The sequence below is a fragment of the Gadus macrocephalus genome, chromosome 21, assembly GCF_031168955.1.
Source record: "Gadus macrocephalus chromosome 21, ASM3116895v1".
NCBI classification, from domain to species: Eukaryota; Metazoa; Chordata; class Actinopteri; order Gadiformes; family Gadidae; genus Gadus; species Gadus macrocephalus.
The window spans coordinates 3,048,703-3,068,702 of NC_082402.1; the positions used below are offsets into that span (position 1 = coordinate 3,048,703).

Genomic DNA, 20,000 nt, shown 5'->3' on the forward strand with positions numbered 1-20,000 from the left:
TCTTTTCGTTCAAAAAAGGTTGAGGTCACACACAAATACACACACACACACAGCGGACCTGTCTCACTGTGGTGTGTGTTGTGTGTGTGCGTTTGTCTTGCCTTTTTGACGTTTTTGAATGCAGTACTTGGTGAATGTATTGAAAACGCTCAATTAAGTAACGCAACTCACACACACACACACCAGTCCTGTCCCAGCTGTGTGTGTGTGTGTCTGAGTTTGTGTGTGTGTTGCACTAACTTTATTTGAACAATTTTGAACTCTTGCTGAATGTATTAAAAAATGAATGTAACTCACACACACAACACAGTCCTGTCCCACTGTGTGTGTGTGTGTGTGTGTGTGTGTTGTCTTTTTGAACCATGTTCAACCATTTTGAACTCAGAACTAGTGAATGTATTCCAAAACATAAAAAGACCCTCCAGGCCAGTCATGTCCCACTGTGTGTGTGTGTGTATGTGTGTGTGTGTGTCTGTGTGTGTGTCTGTGTGTGTGTGTGTGTCTGTGTGTGTGTGTGTGTGTCTGTGTGTGTATGCGTGTGTGTGTGTGTGGTTTGTGTGTGTGTGTGTGTGTGTGTGTGTCTGTGTGTGTGTGTGTGTGTCTGTGTGTGTGTGTGTGTGTATGCGTGTGCGTGTGTGGTTTGTGTGTGTGTGTGTGTGTCTGTGTGTGTGTGTGTGTGTGTGTTTGTGTTTGTGTCAGTGTGTGTTGAGGTGTCTTTTTGACCCAGTCCAGTTCGCGGTGCGGTCGTTGTAAACACATTCCTCTGGGTGTTTGCGGTCTCGCTCGGCCTGGAGGTGATGAACCTCAGCTATTGTCCGGTGGGCTGCTGCTGAACCGGGGAGAGATGGGGGGAGAGAGATGGGTGAGAGAGAGGGGAGAGAGGGAGAGAGAGGTGAGAGGGATGGGGGGGAGAGAGAGGTGGGAGAGAGAGGGGAGAGAGGGAGAGAGAGGTGGGAGAGTGGGTGGGGAGAGAGGGAGAGAGAGCTGGGAGGGATGGGGGAGAGAGAGGTGGGAGAGAGGGGGGAGAGTGGGAGAGAGAGATGGGAAGGATGGGGGAGAGAGAGGGGGAGTGAGGAGGGAGAGGAGGAGAGAGAGGAGAAGGGGGGGAGAGAGGAGAGGGAGGGGAGAGAGGGGCAGAGAGGGGGGAGGCCCCAGTAGGCCTTGGGAACGCGTGGCGTTGCATTGTTATCGCCTGAGCGGCCCGCTGGTATGTTCAGAATGTGACCTGAGGGGGAGGCACTGGGTAGAGGAGGGAGAGAGAGAGAGAGAGAGAGAGAGAGAGAGAGAGAGAGTGAGAGAGAGAGAGAGAGAGAGAGAGAGAGAGAGAGAGAGAGAGAGAGAGAGAGAGAGAGAGAGAGAGAGGAGAGCGAGACTCAGAAACAGTGGAACGAGATAATAGGGGAAAACAGAGAGGGAGCGAAAGAGAGGGAGTGAGAGAGAAGATGAGAGAGGGATTGAGGAAGATGACGGGAGGAGGGAGGAAGGGAGAGAGAAGTTAAGACGAGCCTCTCCATCAAAGCCAGCATGAAGAACACCCTCCTCAAGGGGAGCTTTGTGACGGAGGACCACTGCGCACTCAGTCTCCGGGCCGGCCATGGGGGGGCTTTACATGGAAGCACAGCGAGCACAAACTCCCCCGGTTTTCGGTAATGTGTGTGTGTGTGTGTGTGTGTGTGTGTGTGTGTGTGTGTACAGAGTAGCAGAGCTCTCACTTCCCAGCTGTGGAACGGTTCAGGTATGCTGAGGAGGCTTCCAGGAAGAGGCCTCTGGGCCCAGTGTCAAGGAGCTCAGTGCTGTGGGAATGTACATGAGTAACGCTCTCTCTCTCTCCCCCTCTCCCTCCCTCTTCCCCACTATGACTCTCACCCCCTCTCTCCCCCCTCTCTCTCTCCCTCTAACCCCCTATGTCTCTCTTCCTCTCTCTCCCTCTGCTCCCCTATGTCTCTCGCCCCCTCTCCCTCTCTCTCTCTGCTCCCCTATGTCTCTCTCTCTCTCCCTCTCTCTCCTTCCCCTCTCCCCCTCTCTCTCCCTCTGCCCCCCTATGTCTCTCTCTCTCTATCTCCCCTTCTCCCTCTTCCTCCCTCTGCCCCCCTATGTCTCTCCCTCGCTCTCTCGCTCTCCCTGTCTCTCCCCCTCTCTCCCTCTGCCCCCCTATGTCTCTCTCTCTCTATCTCCCCTTCTCCCTCTTCCTCCTCTGCCAACCTATGTCTCTCCCTGACTCTCTCTCTCTCCCTGTCTCTCCCCTCTCTCCCTCTGCCCCCCTATGTCTCTCGCCCCCTCTCTCTCCCCCTCTCTGCAGTGCAAGGCCCTGGAGCAGAAGCTGGAGGAGGAGCGGGTGTTCACCGAGTACGAGCAGGTGCCCAAGCGGGCGGGCGGAGGGCGGGCCGGCCACCGCCACGCTGGCCGACAACAGCGAGCGCAACCGCTTCCGGGACGTGGTCCCATACGAGGAGAACCGCGTGGAGCTGGTGCCCAACAAGGAGAACAACACGGGCTACATCAACGCCTCGCACGTCAAGGTGGGTCCGGGGGGGTCAAGGTGGGTCCGGGAGGGGGCGGGGGGGCGGAGGGCAGGGCGAGGAGTCTTGGACCCGCGTTTATGTCGGTTGATCCGGGTGGATCTAGTACCATGGGTCCTGACTCACCGGTGGAGAACCACTGATCCAGACGGGACACACACCAGGCTGTCCTGATCTGGATCGGACAGACACCAGGACACCAGGATGTCCTGATCTAGAGAGACTGGACAGACACCAGATAAAAAGGCCGTCTTGATATAGACAGACTGGAGGACGGGACGGACACCAGGACACCAGGCCGTCCTGATATAGACAGACTGGAGGAACGGGACGGACACCAGGACACCAGGCCGTCCTGATATAGACAGACTGGAGGAACGGGACGGACACCAGGACACCAGGCCGTCCTGATATAGACAGACTGGAGGAACGGGACGGACACCAGGACACCAGGCCGTCCTGATATAGACAGACTGGCGGACGGGACATTTGTCAGGGCCCGTTCTGGCAGCACACAGACGTCTCACCGAGGAACAAGGAGCCAACACGAAGCAGCTCTGTTTTCTTACCGATAGCAGAGCCTTCCGTTCCCCTCCTGTTTCCAGGAGGAGGAACGTGTTTATCTTCCCCCCCCCCCCCCCCCACACCCCGTCTCCCCATCCCCCTGTCCCACTGATGCAACCGTGTGAAACAGTGTCACCTATCACAACCCCCCCCCCCCCCACACCCTCACCCCCGTTCAGGACAGGGTGAAAGGGGGGGTGTTTTAGTGTTTTTTCCTCCAGGTTGTTTTGGGACACTAATCTTCTCCGAGCTTACGGAATCCCGTGGAGGAATGTTTGGTCCAAACTCCAAACCCTTCTTAGGAAAACCTGAGCCCTGGCGTTCCCAGCGGCCTGCCCTCGCTCCGACCAAACACAGAGCGCGCTTGTTCACCAGTCACACATGCACGGCGGGAATGCGTGTGTGTGCTTGGCTGGGTGTGTGCGTTAGTGTGTGTGTGTGTGTGTGTTGTGAGTGGATCTTTGCAGGTATTTGTGTGTGTTTAAGTGCGTGCGTATGTTTACGTGCGTGTGTGCGAATATGTTTGCGTGTGATTGTGTGTGTGCGTGCGTGATTATGTGTGTGTGTGTGTGTGTAGGTGTGTGTTAGTGTGTGTGTGTGTGTGTGTTGTGAGTTGATGACCTTTGCAGGTATTTGTGTGTTTTAAGTGCGTTTCCCTGCATGTATGTGTATGTGTTTGTGTGTGTATTTGTGTGTTTGTGTGTGTATATATTTTTCTGTGAGTTGTGAGTGGATGTGTGCCAGTATTTGTGTTTATGTGTGCATACGTTTCCATGTGTGTTTGCTAATTTTTCTGTGTGAGTGTGTTTTAGGTGTGTACGTGGGAGCTTCTGGTGCGCGCACACACACACACACACACAAAAGCTCAAAGGGGGTGCTGACTCACAGCCGTATCACACGGTAACCCTCTTACACCGCAGGTGGTGGCAGAGCCGGTACAGAGAGCCTCGCTCCTCACTAATACTGTGTTTACAACCACGGAGGAAATAAGAAGGAACACGCTCATTACGTAATGACATTCCACCGCCGGATGGGCGGAGCCGGCAGGAATCTGTTGACTGTGTGAACACCTTGATTGAGATTAGTGACGGCTCCCTTAGTGGTGCCAGGAGAATCCAAACCTAGACGCTGATGGAGAGAAGATGTGATGTAGTGGCGCCTTCTAGTGGTGAATGAGAGTACTGCGGTGTATGCGGGTTTTTTTTGCCTTTTTTTTTTAGCGCGTTTGATGGGTTTGTCTTTTGGGATTTAAAGGGGTGGTATTATGCCACCAGGGGTGACTGTGATTAGCCCTAGCAAGCTGTTTGAAGTGGGCCTGTTTTACAAGTGGGCATGTCCACCTCGATGTACGCTAGATGTAAAAGGCAGATTTTCGGCTTGTAATGGCTGATAACACCATATGGCCATATTTTATTCACGTTTTTATGTATTACACTGTACTTATTTGTGTTTGTGTGTGTGTATGTGTGTGTGTGTGTGTATGTGTGTGTGTGTGTGTGTGTGTGTGTGTGTCCAGGTGACCATCAGCGGTGAGGAGTGGCACTACATCGCCACCCAGGGGCCGCTCGCCAACACCTGTGCCGACTTCTGGCAGATGGTCTGGGAGCAGGGCGTCAACGTCATCGCCATGGTGACCGGCGAGGAGGTACTGCGCTGGACCACGCTGTCCATCCGTCCTTGCCCCCTGTCGTCTCTCCTTCCATCCTTCTCATCTCATCCCTCTTTTTATCCGTCCTTCTCGTCTTATCTCTCCTTCCGTCCTTTTCATCTCGTCGCTCATCTCCATCCATTGTTTTGGTGTGATCTCTAATCTCCACATCCCTTCTCATCTCATCTCTCCCTCCCGCCTTCTCATCCTTCTCCTCCATCTCCTTCGCATCTCATCTCTCTCTCCATCCCTCCTTCTCTTCTCTCTCCATCCCATCTTCTCTTCTCTCTCTCCATCCCTCCTTCTCTTCTCTCTCCATCCCATCTTCTCTTCTCTCTCTCCATCCCTCCTTCTCTTCTCTCCCCATCCCTCCTTCTCTTCTCTCTCTCCATCCCTCCTTCTCTTCTCTCTCTCCCTCCCTCCTTCTCGTCTCTCTCTCCCTCCCTCCTTCTCTTCCCTCCTCTCATCCCTCCATCTTCCCTTCTCTCCTCTAACCCCTCCATCCCTCCCTCCCTCCTGTGCAGGAAGGGGGCCGGTCCAAGAGCCATCGCTATTGGCCCAAGCTGGGCTCCAAGCACAACTCGGCCACCCACGGGAAGTTCAAGGTCACCACCAAGTTCCGCACCGACTCCGGTTGCTACGCCACCACGGGGTTAAAGGTCAAGCACCTCCTGTCGGGCCAGGAGCGGACCGTCTGGCACCTGCAGTACACCGACTGGCCCGAGCACGGCTGTCCCGAATACGTCCAGGGGTTCCTCTGTGAGTAGCACTCAAACACAGACCCACATCCAGACCGTAGTCACTCAAACACAGATCCAGACCGTAGTCACTCAAACACAGATCCAGACCGTAGTCACTCAAACACAGATCCACATCCAGACCGTAGTCACTCAAACACAGACCCACATCCAGACCGTAGTCACTCAAACACAGATCCAGACCGTAGTCACTCAAACACAGATCCAGACCGTAGTCACTCAAACACAGATCCAGACCGTAGTCACTCAAACACAGACCCACATCCAGACCGTAGTCACTCAAACACAGATCCAGACCGTAGTCACTCAAACACAGATCCAGACCGTAGTCACTCAAACACAGATCCAGACCGTAGTCACTCAAACACAGACCCACATCCAGACCGTAGTCACTCAAACACAGATCCACATCCAGACCGTAGTCACTCAAACACAGATCCAGACCGTAGTCACTCAAACACAGATCCAGACCGTAGTCACTCAAACACAGATCCAGACCGTAGTCACTCAAACACAGATCCACATCCAGACCGTAGTCACTCAAACACAGACCCACATCCAGACCGTAGTCACTCAAACACAGATCCAGACCGTAGTCACTCAAACACAGATCCAGACCGTAGTCACTCAAACACAGACCCACATCCAGACCGTAGTCACTCAAACACAGATCCAGACCGTAGTCACTCAAACACAGATCCAGACCGTAGTCACTCAAACACAGATCCAGACTGTAGTCACTCAAACACAGACCCACATCCAGACCGTAGTCACTCAAACACAGATCCAGACCGTAGTCACTCAAACACAGACCCACATCCAGACCGTAGTCACTCAAACACAGATCCAGACCGTAGTCACTCAAACACAGATCCAGACCGTAGTCACTCAAACACAGATCCAGACCGTAGTCACTCAAACACAGACCCACATCCAGACCGTAGTCACTCAAACACAGACCCACATCCAGACCGTAGTCACTCAAACACAGATCCAGACCGTAGTCACTCAAACACAGATCCAGACTGTAGTCACTCAAACACAGACCCACATCCAGACCGTAGTCACTCAAACACAGATCCAGACCGTAGTCACTCAAACACAGATCCAGACCGTAGTCACTCAAACACAGATCCAGACCGTAGTCACTCAAACACAGACCCACATCCAGACCGTAGTCACTCAAACACAGATCCAGACCGTAGTCACTCAAACACAGATCCAGACCATAGTCACTCAAACACAGATCCAGACCGTAGTCACTCAAACACAGATCCAGACCGTAGTCAATCAAACACAGATCCAGATCCAGAACGGAGTCACTGGAACACCTGACCATAATCCCAAACCTTCTTCACTCAAATCCAGCCAATAATAAGTCAAATCCCGACGGGAATCACTCAAATCCAGACCATAATAAATCAAATCCAGACCATAATAAACCAAATCCCAACCATTAAAAGTCTAATCCAGACTGTAATAAATCAAATCCAGACCATAATAAATCATATCCAGACTGTAATAAGTCAAATCCAGAGCATAATAAGTCAAATACAGACCATTATAAGTCAAGTCCAGACCTTTATTCCTTTAAAGTCATAATAATTCAAAATAATTTCAGTGATTCAGTCACGTTGACCATCTTTAACTTTTCTTCATACAAAAAGCTTCTCTAACATAAATTAACATCTAAACTTCAACCATGTTCCTCACTGCCCCCCCCCCCCCCCCTCACCTGTCGTCGTCCCCCCAGCCTACCTGGAGGAGATCCAGTCGGTGCGACGCCACACAAACTCCATGCTGGACACCTCCAAGAGCCTGAACCCCCCGGTGGTGGTGCACTGCAGTGCGGGCGTGGGCCGCAGCGGCGTGGTCATCCTCACCGAGCTCATGATCAGCTGCCTGGAGCACAACCAGGTGACTCCGCCTTCCCCTGCTCCTTAGAGGCGGAGCCTGTGGACTGGTGACCGCAAGGCTGCCAGTTTGATGAGACCGTTATATTATAATGAGACTAAAATACATCCCTCTAACTGTGACCCGCCCCTCTTCTCTCTCTCTCTCTCCGTCTCCCCCTCTCCTCTCTCTCTCCCCCCTCCCTCTCTCTCCCCCTCCGCCTCCCCTCCCTCACTCTCTCTCCCCCCCTCCCTCTCTCTCCCCCTCTCCTCTCTCTCTCCCCCTCTCCTCTCTCTCCCTCTCCCCCCTTCCCTCTCTCCCCCCCCGCCCCCTCCCCCCCTCTCTCCCCCTCCCTCTCCCCCCCAGGCGGTGGAGGTCCCCACCATGCTGTCTGGCCTCCGGCAGCAGAGGATGCTGATGGTCCAGACCATCGCCCAGTACCAGTTTGTTTACCAGGTGCTCATCCAGTTCCTCAAGAACTCCCGCCTCATCTGAACCAATGAACCCGTGATGTCATGTGTGACCGTCGACCCTAACCAGAAAAAAATCCTTTTCGGTTTGGGTTTATTTAATATCGGTTATATTTAGATTGACAGACACGTTAAAATGTTGGGCATTAATGTTGGCCAGGCTAAGAAGGAGAGGCTCTGCGTTGGTCTGTCTAGATAACAGGACTCTACCTGTGTGGTGCTGTACACGTCTGTGATTCTCCTTCCTTCGCTCTAATGTTAGGCGTGCTGATGTAGTACCCTCCCCCGCCAACAGGAGGAGCCTGCGGGTCGTTGAAAGAGAGTAGAGAAACACCGCAAGGCAGAGAGACGTTAAACAAAAACTAAGGTTTAACGACGTTATAGTAATTGCATTCCAGGAAATACAATTGATGACATAATTTATTTAGTACAATATGATTTTTAGAAACAAAGTCCCCCGTTTCAGATCAAACAAATCATGTGTCAAGTTACATAATCCACGATGAGCTGTAACTACACACAGATGGTTAAACAAATTATGGAATCAATTAGGTATCAATATTTAACAGGTTATTGCTTCAAGTCTCAACATTTCATGACGTTTCAGTTCTACCGTTATTTATTATCTTTCGAAGCATCATTTCAAGAATAATTTCATAATTTCACCTTAACCGATGCTATAACTTTTTAATCTTGCTTGCGCACCGTTTTAATTTGAATAGTGTGGCTTTTTAATATTAATAACTCTTAATTTACATCAGACTTACTGTATTCTCATTAAGCATTTGTTAGCTAAATGTGTACAATACAATTCCCTCACACATACACACACACAAACGTAACATACCACACATCCATGTTATTTATCTAACTTAAAAGAAAAGATATGAACTTATCTTAAACCTCTTTGTTCATCGAGTTCAACATTAGCAAAGTCAACAACATTAAGTAACAATGGTAGCTGTTGTTGTAGTTTGGTCTATGGAGAACCAGATCGCCATGGAGACAACGTTGCTCCGATGACAAAGAAACAGCTCCAAAATGGAGGGGACGGTTTCTTTGTCTGTTTAACACTGTTTGTGCCTTATTGACATTTCTAAAACAAAAGAGAGGGAGTCACTTACTGGTATTCCTTGTAGCTTAGTTGTAAAAATGATCAATGTTAGTACTAAAACCCCCAGTGTTTGACACACTATGCGTTCAGTTCTGTAGACAAAATCATAACATTTCACCATGGACTCTATGGTTTTGCAGTTACTTGACCTCTCATGGCTTCTAACCATTGCCTCCTTTCTGATAAAGTCTATGGTAGAAAGCCAGGGAATTATTTTCATTTAGGTCATCAAGGTGGCCATTTGTATTTTTGCTACCAACACCAACGTTGTGTCAGAAAAAGGCGGCCATTTCCTAGAGCGACTGATTGATTCAAACCCACAAAGTATAGCGTAACCACGTGCCGAAATCTGTATACAAAATAGCCACACTCAGTAGCAGTTCATTATGTACGACTGGCTCTATTAACCGGTTGTATTCTTTTCAAACGTAATGCAAAGCCAGCCATGTCCAAAGTATCTCTGTACATAACGGACGTGAAAAAAAAAAGATTTCTACGAATGTCTTTTTATTACTTTTGTTATTATTTTTCGACTTGGTACCCCTAAGCTACCGTAAGATAATAATATACTATGCATGCTTTTTTTTATACTCCCTGTATATAAAGTATCCTTCATCAGATCAGTATCGGCTTCAAGCTTCACGGCTGAACTCTTGGCGACAATATTTCTCACCTACTGCATTCCACTTGTTTTGTTTATTTTCACACAATATTTTGGCAAAATATCTGGACGGCTTTCAAAAATTGTATTGTGTAAATATGTTTTGTATATGCTTTTTTTTATTGCATTATTGCATATTGTATATGTCTTTTCTCCCCTCCCCCCCCCCTTCCAATCATGTACAAGCTTTCAAACTTGCCCATAATACAATAAAGCCTTATTTTCTCTAAGTATGTGACTTCAGAATAACGTCTTATGTTACAAATGTGAGCCTGTGTTGGCACCTGCCGGTGAGGCGTAAGGATTAGTACAGATCTGAACACGAACAGACGCATGGTAGTTGCAAAAAGGTGTTAATGCAGAGTCTCACCGTGCCAGGGTCACAGTCCCTGGTGCGTGATAGGCCACCTGGTTACAAAGCCGCTACGCCTCATTGGTCGAGAGGGATTGCGCTGCACCGTTTCCCGCCCACACATGTAAACAGTTTGAGATTGAAGCCATGAGTACAAACTCACTGACCAATCACATGCCAAGACAAACAAATATCTAGAAAAAACGTTTCTTCCACCTACGGGAAATATATATACCTAAATTTTGAATACGTACTAAGTTATTGGGTACTGTGCATTTTTATATTGTCTGTAGAAAATGTAAGGTTTTAACTTTTTACAACAACATTGCAGAAGAAGAGAATAGGCCTTTAGTTCTGGGAAGCGTCCATTTGCTTTTTTCAGTCCATAGCGTGACTTTTCTCCTACTTCTTGTTATTTTATCTCTTTACGCAACTCTGCCATGTACTGGTGATCCTTGCCGTGGGCAACCTCCATGATCGCCATCGCCTAGATACACACACACACACACACACACACACACACACAGACGCGCACACACACACACAGACACGCACATGTGCGTGCGCACACACACACACACACACACACACACACACACACACACACACACACACACACACACACACACACACACACACACACACACACAAACACACAGATACATACATGCATACACATACACAAACACACAAATAAAATAAAACCCACATTATTACAATGTATTCCACTTCTCAATCATCCCAATTGACTGCTGATTCAACACATGAAGTGGATCTATGTCCCTCAATAAACCAAATCAGAGTCAAAAACGTGCCCCATGCGTTCTGAGCAGCCCGGTACCTTCTTGAGGGCATTGAGGCCGCGGGAGCGTTTCTCCAGGCCCATGTAAAGCCGGCCCAGCTTCAGGTACATGGAGGACACGTTGAGGGAGTAGGCCGGGTACAGCACACTGCAGGAGGAGACAGGACACACCACCACCACCGCCACCGCCACCACGTCAGGTGGACTCACCGGGGGAGGACACAGGCGTCCAGCACAGAGTCGACTGACGATGGACCATTTACATTTACCAAAGCGACTTAAAATAAGCACATTGGTCCGAAGAAAGAGAAACAACAATATATCGCTGTCGGTAGAGTAAGGATGTTCATAGAACCAAGTGCCAAGCACTAACAATCACTAGGCTGACCCATTCCTCGTGTACAAGAAAGGTAGCTAGCACCACATGAACCACAATAACTCTGTTTGCTAAGGGGACCAGACAGTATTAGAAGGCTATTGTACATATTCTAATATAAATTGTACCGATGTGATTCTCTTAATTCTCTTCGTATTTATACATCTCTTCCGTAGCAAAAATAAGACTGGCCGTCGAGTTACATCTTAAGTGCAATCCTAGTCGGATGACCTCCATGTTGATAAATTGTGCAGAACATTTCAGAAGACGAGTGAGGAGATACTGCCTTCACCACCACAGTGGGCAACCAGTCTGTCTAACCCGAGGCGTCCTGACCTGTAGGGCTTCAGGATCTTCTCCCCGTAGTGGATGGCCCCGTCCCAGTCGCCCAGATACAGACACACGCCCATGGCCTGGTACATCACGTGGAGCATGTAGACGTTGGCGTCGTCGAACACCGTGCCCATCTCGTCCAGGCTCTGCACGCACATCTCCAGCAGCTCGCTAGGGGGTGCCAGAGAGTCAAGGCTGCATACACGGGTTTGGGGGTTGGGACAGCTGGGGACGTTTTTAGGAGGCCTTATCTTACCAGCTAGACCCACTTGAACAAAGAGTTACAGTACAGAGATTGAGCTGTAGCAGGGGGCTGCTGTTGTGCTGAGGGTGGTTTCAAGAAGGTTAATGTGTTTTGTTTGTTCAGGCTTAATGTTAATGTTCAATTGTCACTCATGCGATCAAACTGCAATTCTGGAGACTGACATCGTATGCCGGTTGAATACTAATCAACAGCACTTCATTGAACCTTATGGAGGAAAGAAGCTAGGGAGGTATGGTAAAACAGACCTCAGCAAAATGTATAAATTCAGCGGAACGGATATAACATTATGTTTCTGAAGACCAAGACCCAGTTCTGAAATGTGTGTCAGCTACGTCAAAGTGTGTTTCAGTATTTAGTCACATCCACAGCTCTGTAGTCCCCATATTAAATTAAGTATTAACATTCAATGTGGGAAGAACAGAATGTCTTTAAGGTTGGTAAAGGGCCAACTCCACTGCACAACACAAAGCCACTCTTGCTGGACAGAAGGATATTCTTCTCGCTCTTGATGGCCCTGAACTCGCCCATCTTCTTGCGGGCATAGCGCACCATGCCGCTGACCACCTCCGGCTCGTAGGGATCGCTGCGCTTTCGCACCTTCAGCTTGGCCTTGTCCTGGGAGACGAAACGCAAGGGTGGTGTGGCGGTACCTATGGTCTGTGTATCTATGGTCCGTGTGTCTATGGTCCGTGTGTCTATGGCCTGTGTTTCTGTGGTCTGTGTATCTATGGTCTGTGTATCTATGGTCTGTGTATCTATGGTCTGTGTATCTATGGTCTGTGTATCTATGGTCTGTGTATCTATGGTCTGTGTTTCTATGGCCTGTGAATCTATGGTCTGTGAGTCTATGGTCTGCGTGTCTATGGTCTGCGTTTCTATTGTCTGTGTATCTATAGTCTGTGGATCTATGGTCTGTGGCGCTATGGCCTGTGTATCTATGTCCTATGGTCTGTGTCTACGTTTTGTGGATCTATGTTCTGTATATATGGTCTGTGTATCGATGTTGGGCGGTGGTCTGTGTATCTATGGTGTGTGTATCTATGGTGTGTGTATCTATGGTGTGTGTCTCTTCGTCGGGCGGTTCTTACTTTGGACTGGGTTTTGCACTCCTGACAGTCACAGGTGAAGTAGTAAGAATCCCTCAGCCTGCTGTTGCGGTCGTCTGTCGGGTACAGGATATCTATGTAGCTGATCATCACCTGGTGGCACGTACACACACACACACACACACACACACACACACACACACGCACGCACGTACGCACCCACACACGCACGCACGTACGCACCCACGCACACACCAACATCAACACACACACACACACACACAGTTGGTTTAGTTATGGGTGCTCCTCTCTAGCACAGATGCCTTTAAATAACCCAGTCTACCATTCAGCTGTTTTGTTTTTAAACCCCATTACCACCACCGCCTCCCCCCCACTACCAATCAGTCAACACACACACAGACACACACATACACAGACACACACACACACACATACACACACTGACACGGATCTATACTATCTATACACGCACAGTATTGAAACCCTAACCGACCTAACCATCTGTGTAGCTATGGATCCATAAGAATGACTTAACATTGCCACAGGGGGTCTTAATTGAGTGTCACAGATCTTTACTTCAGAACACCAGAGGAATGTTCTTCTGGCTCCTGGGAGACCGAGATAAAGAGTTTCTATTTGTGGACGAGTCGAACAACTCATGTAGTTGTTCGACCCGAGCCCTTCTCCAACACACACCCTTCCTCCCCGATGGTCAATCCCCCCCACCAGGCCCCCCGGCAGCTGGGCCCACTCACCCTCCCCCACCTCTCCCCTCCCTCAACCGTCCTTTACCCCCTTTCTTCCCTCACCCCTCCCCTCCCTCCTCGCTCCTCTCCCCTTCCTCACCTGCCCCCTCCCTAACCCCTCCTCCTCCCTCCCCTCCCTCTCTCACCCCTCCCTCTCCCCTCCCTTCTCTCCCCTCCACTCCCTCCCTCCCTCACCCCCACCCCCTCCCTCCCTCCCCCCTCACCTCGTCCATCTTCTTCATGGGCGTGACGGCCCGCACCTCGGCCGTCGTCCCCTTGAACGTGACGATGACGCTGGGCTGACAGCTGTGGTTGATGAGCGCCACACTGCGGAACACAGGGACGCACACGCACACACACACACACACACGCGCACACACACACAAAGACACACACACGTTGTTCACTGTTCACACGAGCGCTTCTATCATACGGTTTGCTGGTAACCGGAAGGTTGCTAGTTCGATTCCTGGCTCCTCCTAGCGGAGTGCCGAGGTGTCCCTGAGCGAGACGCCTCACCCTTACTGCTCCTCGCGAGCTGGCTGTTGCCCTGCATGGTTTGACACCGCCATCGGTGTGTGCATTAATGGTTGCAAGTCGCTTTGGATAAAAGCGGCTGCTAAATGCCCTGAGTGTAAATGTAAATAAGCAACTTAAAGGGATATCGAGAACGCTGCAGGGCAGGGTCAGGGTTGCTGGCTCAAACCCAGTACTCTCATGTCTGGGAGTCAAACACCAGCCACTACCTGCCTCTGCCCTAAACAAGCTATTCTTAACATACCTTTGCATGCTTACCACCTCCTCGTTGCACTGGTTCACGTTAAAGGGACAATATTCAAAGTGCTCTTCCAACACGTTCTGTCATAAAGATGCTAACAGGGGGGCTACGGGAGTCTAGTGAGTTGATCTGACCCTGCATTATAGCAAACAAGCCTCAGGTGACAATCTTATGACTAGCCTCGCTTTTTGAGGGGGGGTGGGGTTTGGAGAAAGTCGGGAGAGGGAGGGGGGAGGAAGGGAGGGTTGTTTTTAAATGTAGACTGGTCAGGTTGGTCACCATCGAGGTTGTACAAAGCCTGGGTGAAAAGAGCTGAGCTGGCAAACTGAATCACATGAAGCCCTGTTTACACATCAACACTGTTGTAACTGCCTTGGTAGAATGAATATCTTATGTTTACCCTAATCTGTATTCAATTACATCCAAACATTTTCTGTTTAGATTTTACATACTGTTTGTAAGGTCACTGGAAGAGTGCTATGCGAACATAATATCTGTAGTAAATGTATTGTGTTTATGAGAAAATGATTGTGTGTACTTACTCTGGATAAACTGCTGTGCCCATATGGGACAGCTCCTCATCTTCCACCGTGAACCCGTTACAAGCAACCTGCACACAAACATGACAAAACACAACACGTACATCCTCAATGCATTGATATCAAAATACACACAATACATACAACATTGAACATGAATGGAACTTACATGTATATATTTACAATAGAGTGAATTAAAGAAACATGACTGCCATAAAAGCAACAGTATGTGAATGTTTGCACATGTGTTGGTGTGTGATCATGTATTTTTGTTTTTGTGCAGACACACACACACACACACACACACACACACACACACAGTGTGTGTGTGTGTGTGTGTGTGTGTGTGTGTGTGTGTGTGTGTGTGTGTGCTTGTGTGTGTCTGTGTGTGTGTGTGTTTGCCTGTGTATTATTTATGCTTGATTATTTGTGTGTGGGGTGTGTGTGTGTGTGTGTGTGTGTATATGTGTGTGTGTGTGCCATGTGTGTGTGTGTACCATGTGTGTGCGCTATGTGTGTGTGCATGTGCGTGCGTGCGCAGCACCTGTGAGAACAGAGCCAGCAGAGCGCTGTGATCGGGGAAGTCCAGATGTTTGGAGTAGAAGCGGTGGAGCCCAGCGATCTCCGACTCGTTCACCTCTCTCCTGGCATTGTCCACGTCCTCCACATCTGGCAGGGAGGACACACACACACACACACACACACACACACACACGCACACACAGACGGTAACATTGTCACACACACACACACACACACACACACACACACACACACACACACACACAGACGGTAACATTGTCACAAACACAGACACACACACACACACACACACACACACACACACACACACATACACACATACACACACACACACACACACACACACACACACACACACACACACACACACACACACACACACACACACACACACTGTCAGTCTAGCAGCCTCCTCTCTGACCTGAGTTACAGTAAATCTCTACGTTCACTTCTTTATTTCTGTTGTGGATAGATAAAGACAGACAGACAAACGGACAGATATGATCGCTATGAACAGACAAACAGATAGATGGATTGATACATAAATAGTAAGAGAGAGAGAGAGAGAGAGATATAGTTTGATAGATAGATAGATAGATAGATAGATAGATAGATAGATAGATAGATAGATAGATAGATAGATAGATAGATAGATAGATAGATAGACTGTAGATGTTAGATACATAGTCAGAGAGATAGTTAGAAATACATATATATATAAACGCACGTGTTTGCATCTCTCCAATGAGCATCAGCTTCTCAGACGCGTTTCGCTCTTTTTGTGTTTTCTAAAAGGAAAAACACACAAAGCACCGGGCTGAGATCCTGGTTTCAGATCAATGAAACAAGCTTCCCATCTTTAAGAAGATGATCACTACATTCATAAACAAGCGCGTGTCGAAACAGAGTGAGAACAAAAGACAGAGGGAGAAATGAAGACAGAGCCACACTATAACCTCCTTCCTAAAGGATGATCTGACACTTCAAGAACACTTCAGCTCTTCTACCACCACAGCATAGACCCTCTATATATATTTATTTTTTCTTTCTATTTTATGTTTATTTGTGTTGTGTTGTTCTGTGTGTACTCATGACATTGTAAAGCGACCTTGAGTATGAGAAAGGCGATATAAAATAACCGTATCATTATTATTTTTATTAATATTGTTACTGAACCGCCTTGAGGAGCGGCCGGACGTCTCACCATGGCCGCCAGTATCCTAGCCACCAGACGGACCGTCTCCGACGGGCACCAGTTGGGCCCGAACGCCACCATCGACGAGCACTCCAACTTGTGCATGGACCAGTCCGCTCTCTGGGACACACACACACACACACACACGCACGCACGCACGCACACACACACACACACACACACACACACACACACACACACACACACACACACACACACACACACACACACACACACACACACACACACACACGCACACAGGGAAACGCACAGACATACACAAACACAAACACATACACACAAGCGCACACACGCACAGGTGCACGCACAGACATACACATACACAAACACACATAAACACATGCGCACACAAACACATACAAACGCAAACACGCACACACATTAACACAAGCAAACAAATATAAAAAATAATATCTATACTACAGAGGAACAGAGAACAACGTTTGTTACAGACATATCAACAATAAGCGCCAATGAGTTCTCTCTCCTTCAATCCTTCCAACGTCTGCACCTGGGAACCTGTCCCTCTGTACACCTGTCCCCTGTACACCTGTCCCCCCTCGTGAGTCCTTACCTGGCACGTGGCGTTGCAGTAGCAGGCTTTCTTGCACTTCCCACACCTGGCCAAGCCCTCTTTTCTGTAGGATACAAAACAGCGGACTCTCACTTGCTATGAATGGATGAGCCTCGTTAAAGAGGGGTGCATTACAGAACCAGTTATGGTTCCTTCTCATCGCACAGCAGCAGTCACAGCAGCTTTGGTAACACCAGAAAGAACTCAGCAAGAGGAGTGTGCATATACATATGAGAGACACAAAAAAACATATTCAACAGATTTATGACACTTATGACCAATAATTGGCTTTAAAGCTAATTATGTACAGCCAAAAGTTCATATCAATTCACTCAGATTCCCTTTGCCTGCTCAGGAACAGTGTTGCATGAAACACAGACAAAAGCGAGATGCATTCAATCTAAGAGATGAATCTGTATCCAGTGAGTTGTGTGTGTGTGTGTGTGTGTGTATGTGTCTTTGTGTGTGTGTGTGTGTGTGTGTGTGTGTGTGTGTGTGTGTGTGTGTGTGTGTGTGTGTGTGTGTGTGTGTGTGTGTGTGTGCGTGTGTGAGTGCGTGTTTGTGTGTGTGTGTGTGTGTGTGTGTGTGTGTGTGTGTGTGTGTGTGTGGGGGTGTGGGTGGGAGTCTGCGCATGCTCAGCTAAACTAATATATAGAACAACGTATTCGCTCCTTGTCTTAATATCTTCTCGGTATGAACGGCCCGAGCTGTGCTAGTTAGCGACATAGGTTCTCTCATTACCGCCGGCAACGGCCGGGAAAGGCATTCTGTTGTATTAATAGAACTGACCTTATGGTACCAGGGGCAGCTGTCTGCGTGACCAGAGCCCAAAACGCACCGACGCAAGCTTTTTATTTTTATTTTTTAGAGCTGTCTACACAGTGTGTGTGTCCCGACTTTGTTTGAATACAAACCGGTTGGATAAATAGTTGTGCTGTTAGAACAACTTTATTTCTTACTTCCTGTCACTAGCAGGAAGTCTGGATTCAGGCTTTGGTCATGATTAAAAAACCTAACCCTAACCCTAATTATGCACCATCCCTTTACAACTCATCATCACAACACTTTTGATTAGGTAAATCACATCTCAGAGGGGACTTACCTCTCAAAACTCCACTGTAAAATTCCATATTTATTTGACTGAGGTTCTGATGAGTCATAAATCAATTACTAATTCATGTGTGAAAATCTCTTCACTACTTTCACATATTTAATTTATTTTAACACTTGCAGAGTGGCGAAAAAAAGTGAAGCAAAACCAAGCTTGATTCAGATCTGGTGATTTGGGGACAGCTATGCAAAGGGGACATTTCTAATAAACAAAAAGACGTGTCAATTAAGACATATAATGATGTATCGGATGCACGCAAAACATCCTTAACCCCGCCTTTCTTTTTTGAAAAGCTTTTAGCTCTTATCAGCTACTTCCCACTGAAGGACTGAGTCTGTACCGCATCAGGTTTCAATATTTCCTTCATCACTTGTTTGATGAAAGAATGAAAAGCCTCGATGACATTCAACATTTCGCTCCTGAAAAGGATAGTGTGTTATAATACACATTTACATATTTTACGAAGCATGATGAAAAGAAAGAAAATTTGGTGATGAAAGCTATTACACAATACTTCATGGAGGGTCACTGTAGTGACTGAGCGTCACGTGTGCATGCAGCTAGACTGGTGAATGGTTTTGTAGATCCGTGCAACACAGATGAGTTAAGACATTATCCTGGATGTGCACAACGAATATGATCTGAATAACTAAAATAAGACCATCTTGATAAAAAAAACCTATCATCTTATATTAAGCATTTGTAGTCACGAGAAAATACTTTAAAAAAGGAATTAGGCCTACTCCCACATGAGTATTAGGCCTATACCCTCATTGGTTTGCAAGACCTGTTTAAAAATATGGCTCCATAAAAAATGAAAAAAATTGTGTGATGCACAATTGTATGTTTGCATACACTTATTTCTAAACCCATCATGCCAATAATATATTAGATTTCTCTCTATAATAAAGAGTTAATGAACTTGTAATGAAGGCCTATGTCATGAAACGGGCCTACAACGTTAACTCATTCATAGCCTGCTACACGTGCTACCGAGTGCACTACACACACACACACACACACACACACGAGCATCTCTTTAAGTCACACACCAAGTGTGATATTGTCAGCATGCCACAACACAATCAACAGGCCTACAGCAGGTGATGTCTGACCCAGGGTCTGCAGGTGAACCGTGCTGGAGCAGGTGCTACCCGTTGAATCATGGCCTACCTGTTGAAGCAGTACTCGCAGTAGCTGCCCCTCTCCTTGGCCGACAGCACGAAGGAGTACGCCGGGCAGGAGAAGATAAGCTCTCCGACCTTAAAGGGTTTGGTGACCCGGAGTCCTCGCCCTTTTCCCGGGCTGTCGAACCTCTCCACTCCCTGGATGGTGTCCTTCATATTCCGTTCTTAAATTCTTGCCTTTCCTCCTGAATGGGATTATTCCACGTGTGGCAGGGGGATTGGTGCGATGACTCGACAGCAACGTCGAGGGTCGGCGTGTGTGAAGGCGGAGACCCCCCTCTGGGCGCGTCAACCGGAGTTAAAGTCATACATGGTAGGTGGAGAGGCGTGGCGATCAGCGATCTGACCAGCACCAGCTCCAGCATCAACTCGGGAAACATAAGCGCAAAATTGTCTATTGTTGATGACAATAGCCCTGGTAACCACATTTAGGTGTCTTTATTGGGTTTATTAACATTGAGTACCCAAAGTTTTTAAAATACTT

The 20,000-nt window shown here is 48.2% G+C and overlaps 2 protein-coding genes across 2 annotated transcripts; one reads left to right on the plus strand and one right to left on the minus strand.

The window, feature by feature from the left end:
* The first annotated feature begins 2,246 nt into the window (after window positions 1-2,246).
* LOC132450028 (tyrosine-protein phosphatase non-receptor type 14-like) lies at window positions 2,247-9,857 on the plus strand. Its single transcript, XM_060041983.1, is given in 6 exon segments — window positions 2,247-2,368; window positions 2,370-2,519; window positions 4,600-4,728; window positions 5,256-5,490; window positions 7,243-7,406; window positions 7,749-9,857. Coding segments are annotated over 6 exon segments (912 nt in total). The 5' UTR covers window positions 2,247-2,263; the 3' UTR covers window positions 7,878-9,857.
* LOC132450026 (N-lysine methyltransferase SMYD2-A-like) lies at window positions 9,119-19,818 on the minus strand. The gene is made up of 12 exons (XM_060041979.1): window positions 19,503-19,818; window positions 17,219-17,282; window positions 16,633-16,743; window positions 16,156-16,216; window positions 15,430-15,554; window positions 14,889-14,956; window positions 13,793-13,895; window positions 12,844-12,954; window positions 12,250-12,370; window positions 11,494-11,668; window positions 10,821-10,929; window positions 9,119-10,466 (listed from the first exon to the last, which is right to left on the minus strand). Exons 1-12 carry the CDS (start codon window positions 19,670-19,672, stop codon window positions 10,392-10,394), a joined length of 1,293 nt encoding a protein of 430 aa, XP_059897962.1. The 5' UTR covers window positions 19,673-19,818; the 3' UTR covers window positions 9,119-10,391.
* Between the last annotated feature and the right edge of the window lie 182 nt (window positions 19,819-20,000).

What these genes read in the sequence shown, in the direction of transcription:
- LOC132450026 (XM_060041979.1), bottom strand. Translation starts at nt 19,672, where the DNA reads ATGAAGGACACCATCCAGGGAGTGGAGAGGTTCGACAGCCCGGGAAAA. An exon ending in ACTGCAACGCCACGTGCCAG is followed by an intron (nt 16,744 to 17,218) that starts GTAAGGACTCAC and finishes TGTGTGTCCCAG; the next exon opens with AGAGCGGACTGGTCCATGCA. An exon ending in AGTGCAAAACCCAGTCCAAA is followed by an intron (nt 12,371 to 12,843) that starts GTAAGAACCGCC and finishes TTCGTCTCCCAG; the next exon opens with GACAAGGCCAAGCTGAAGGT.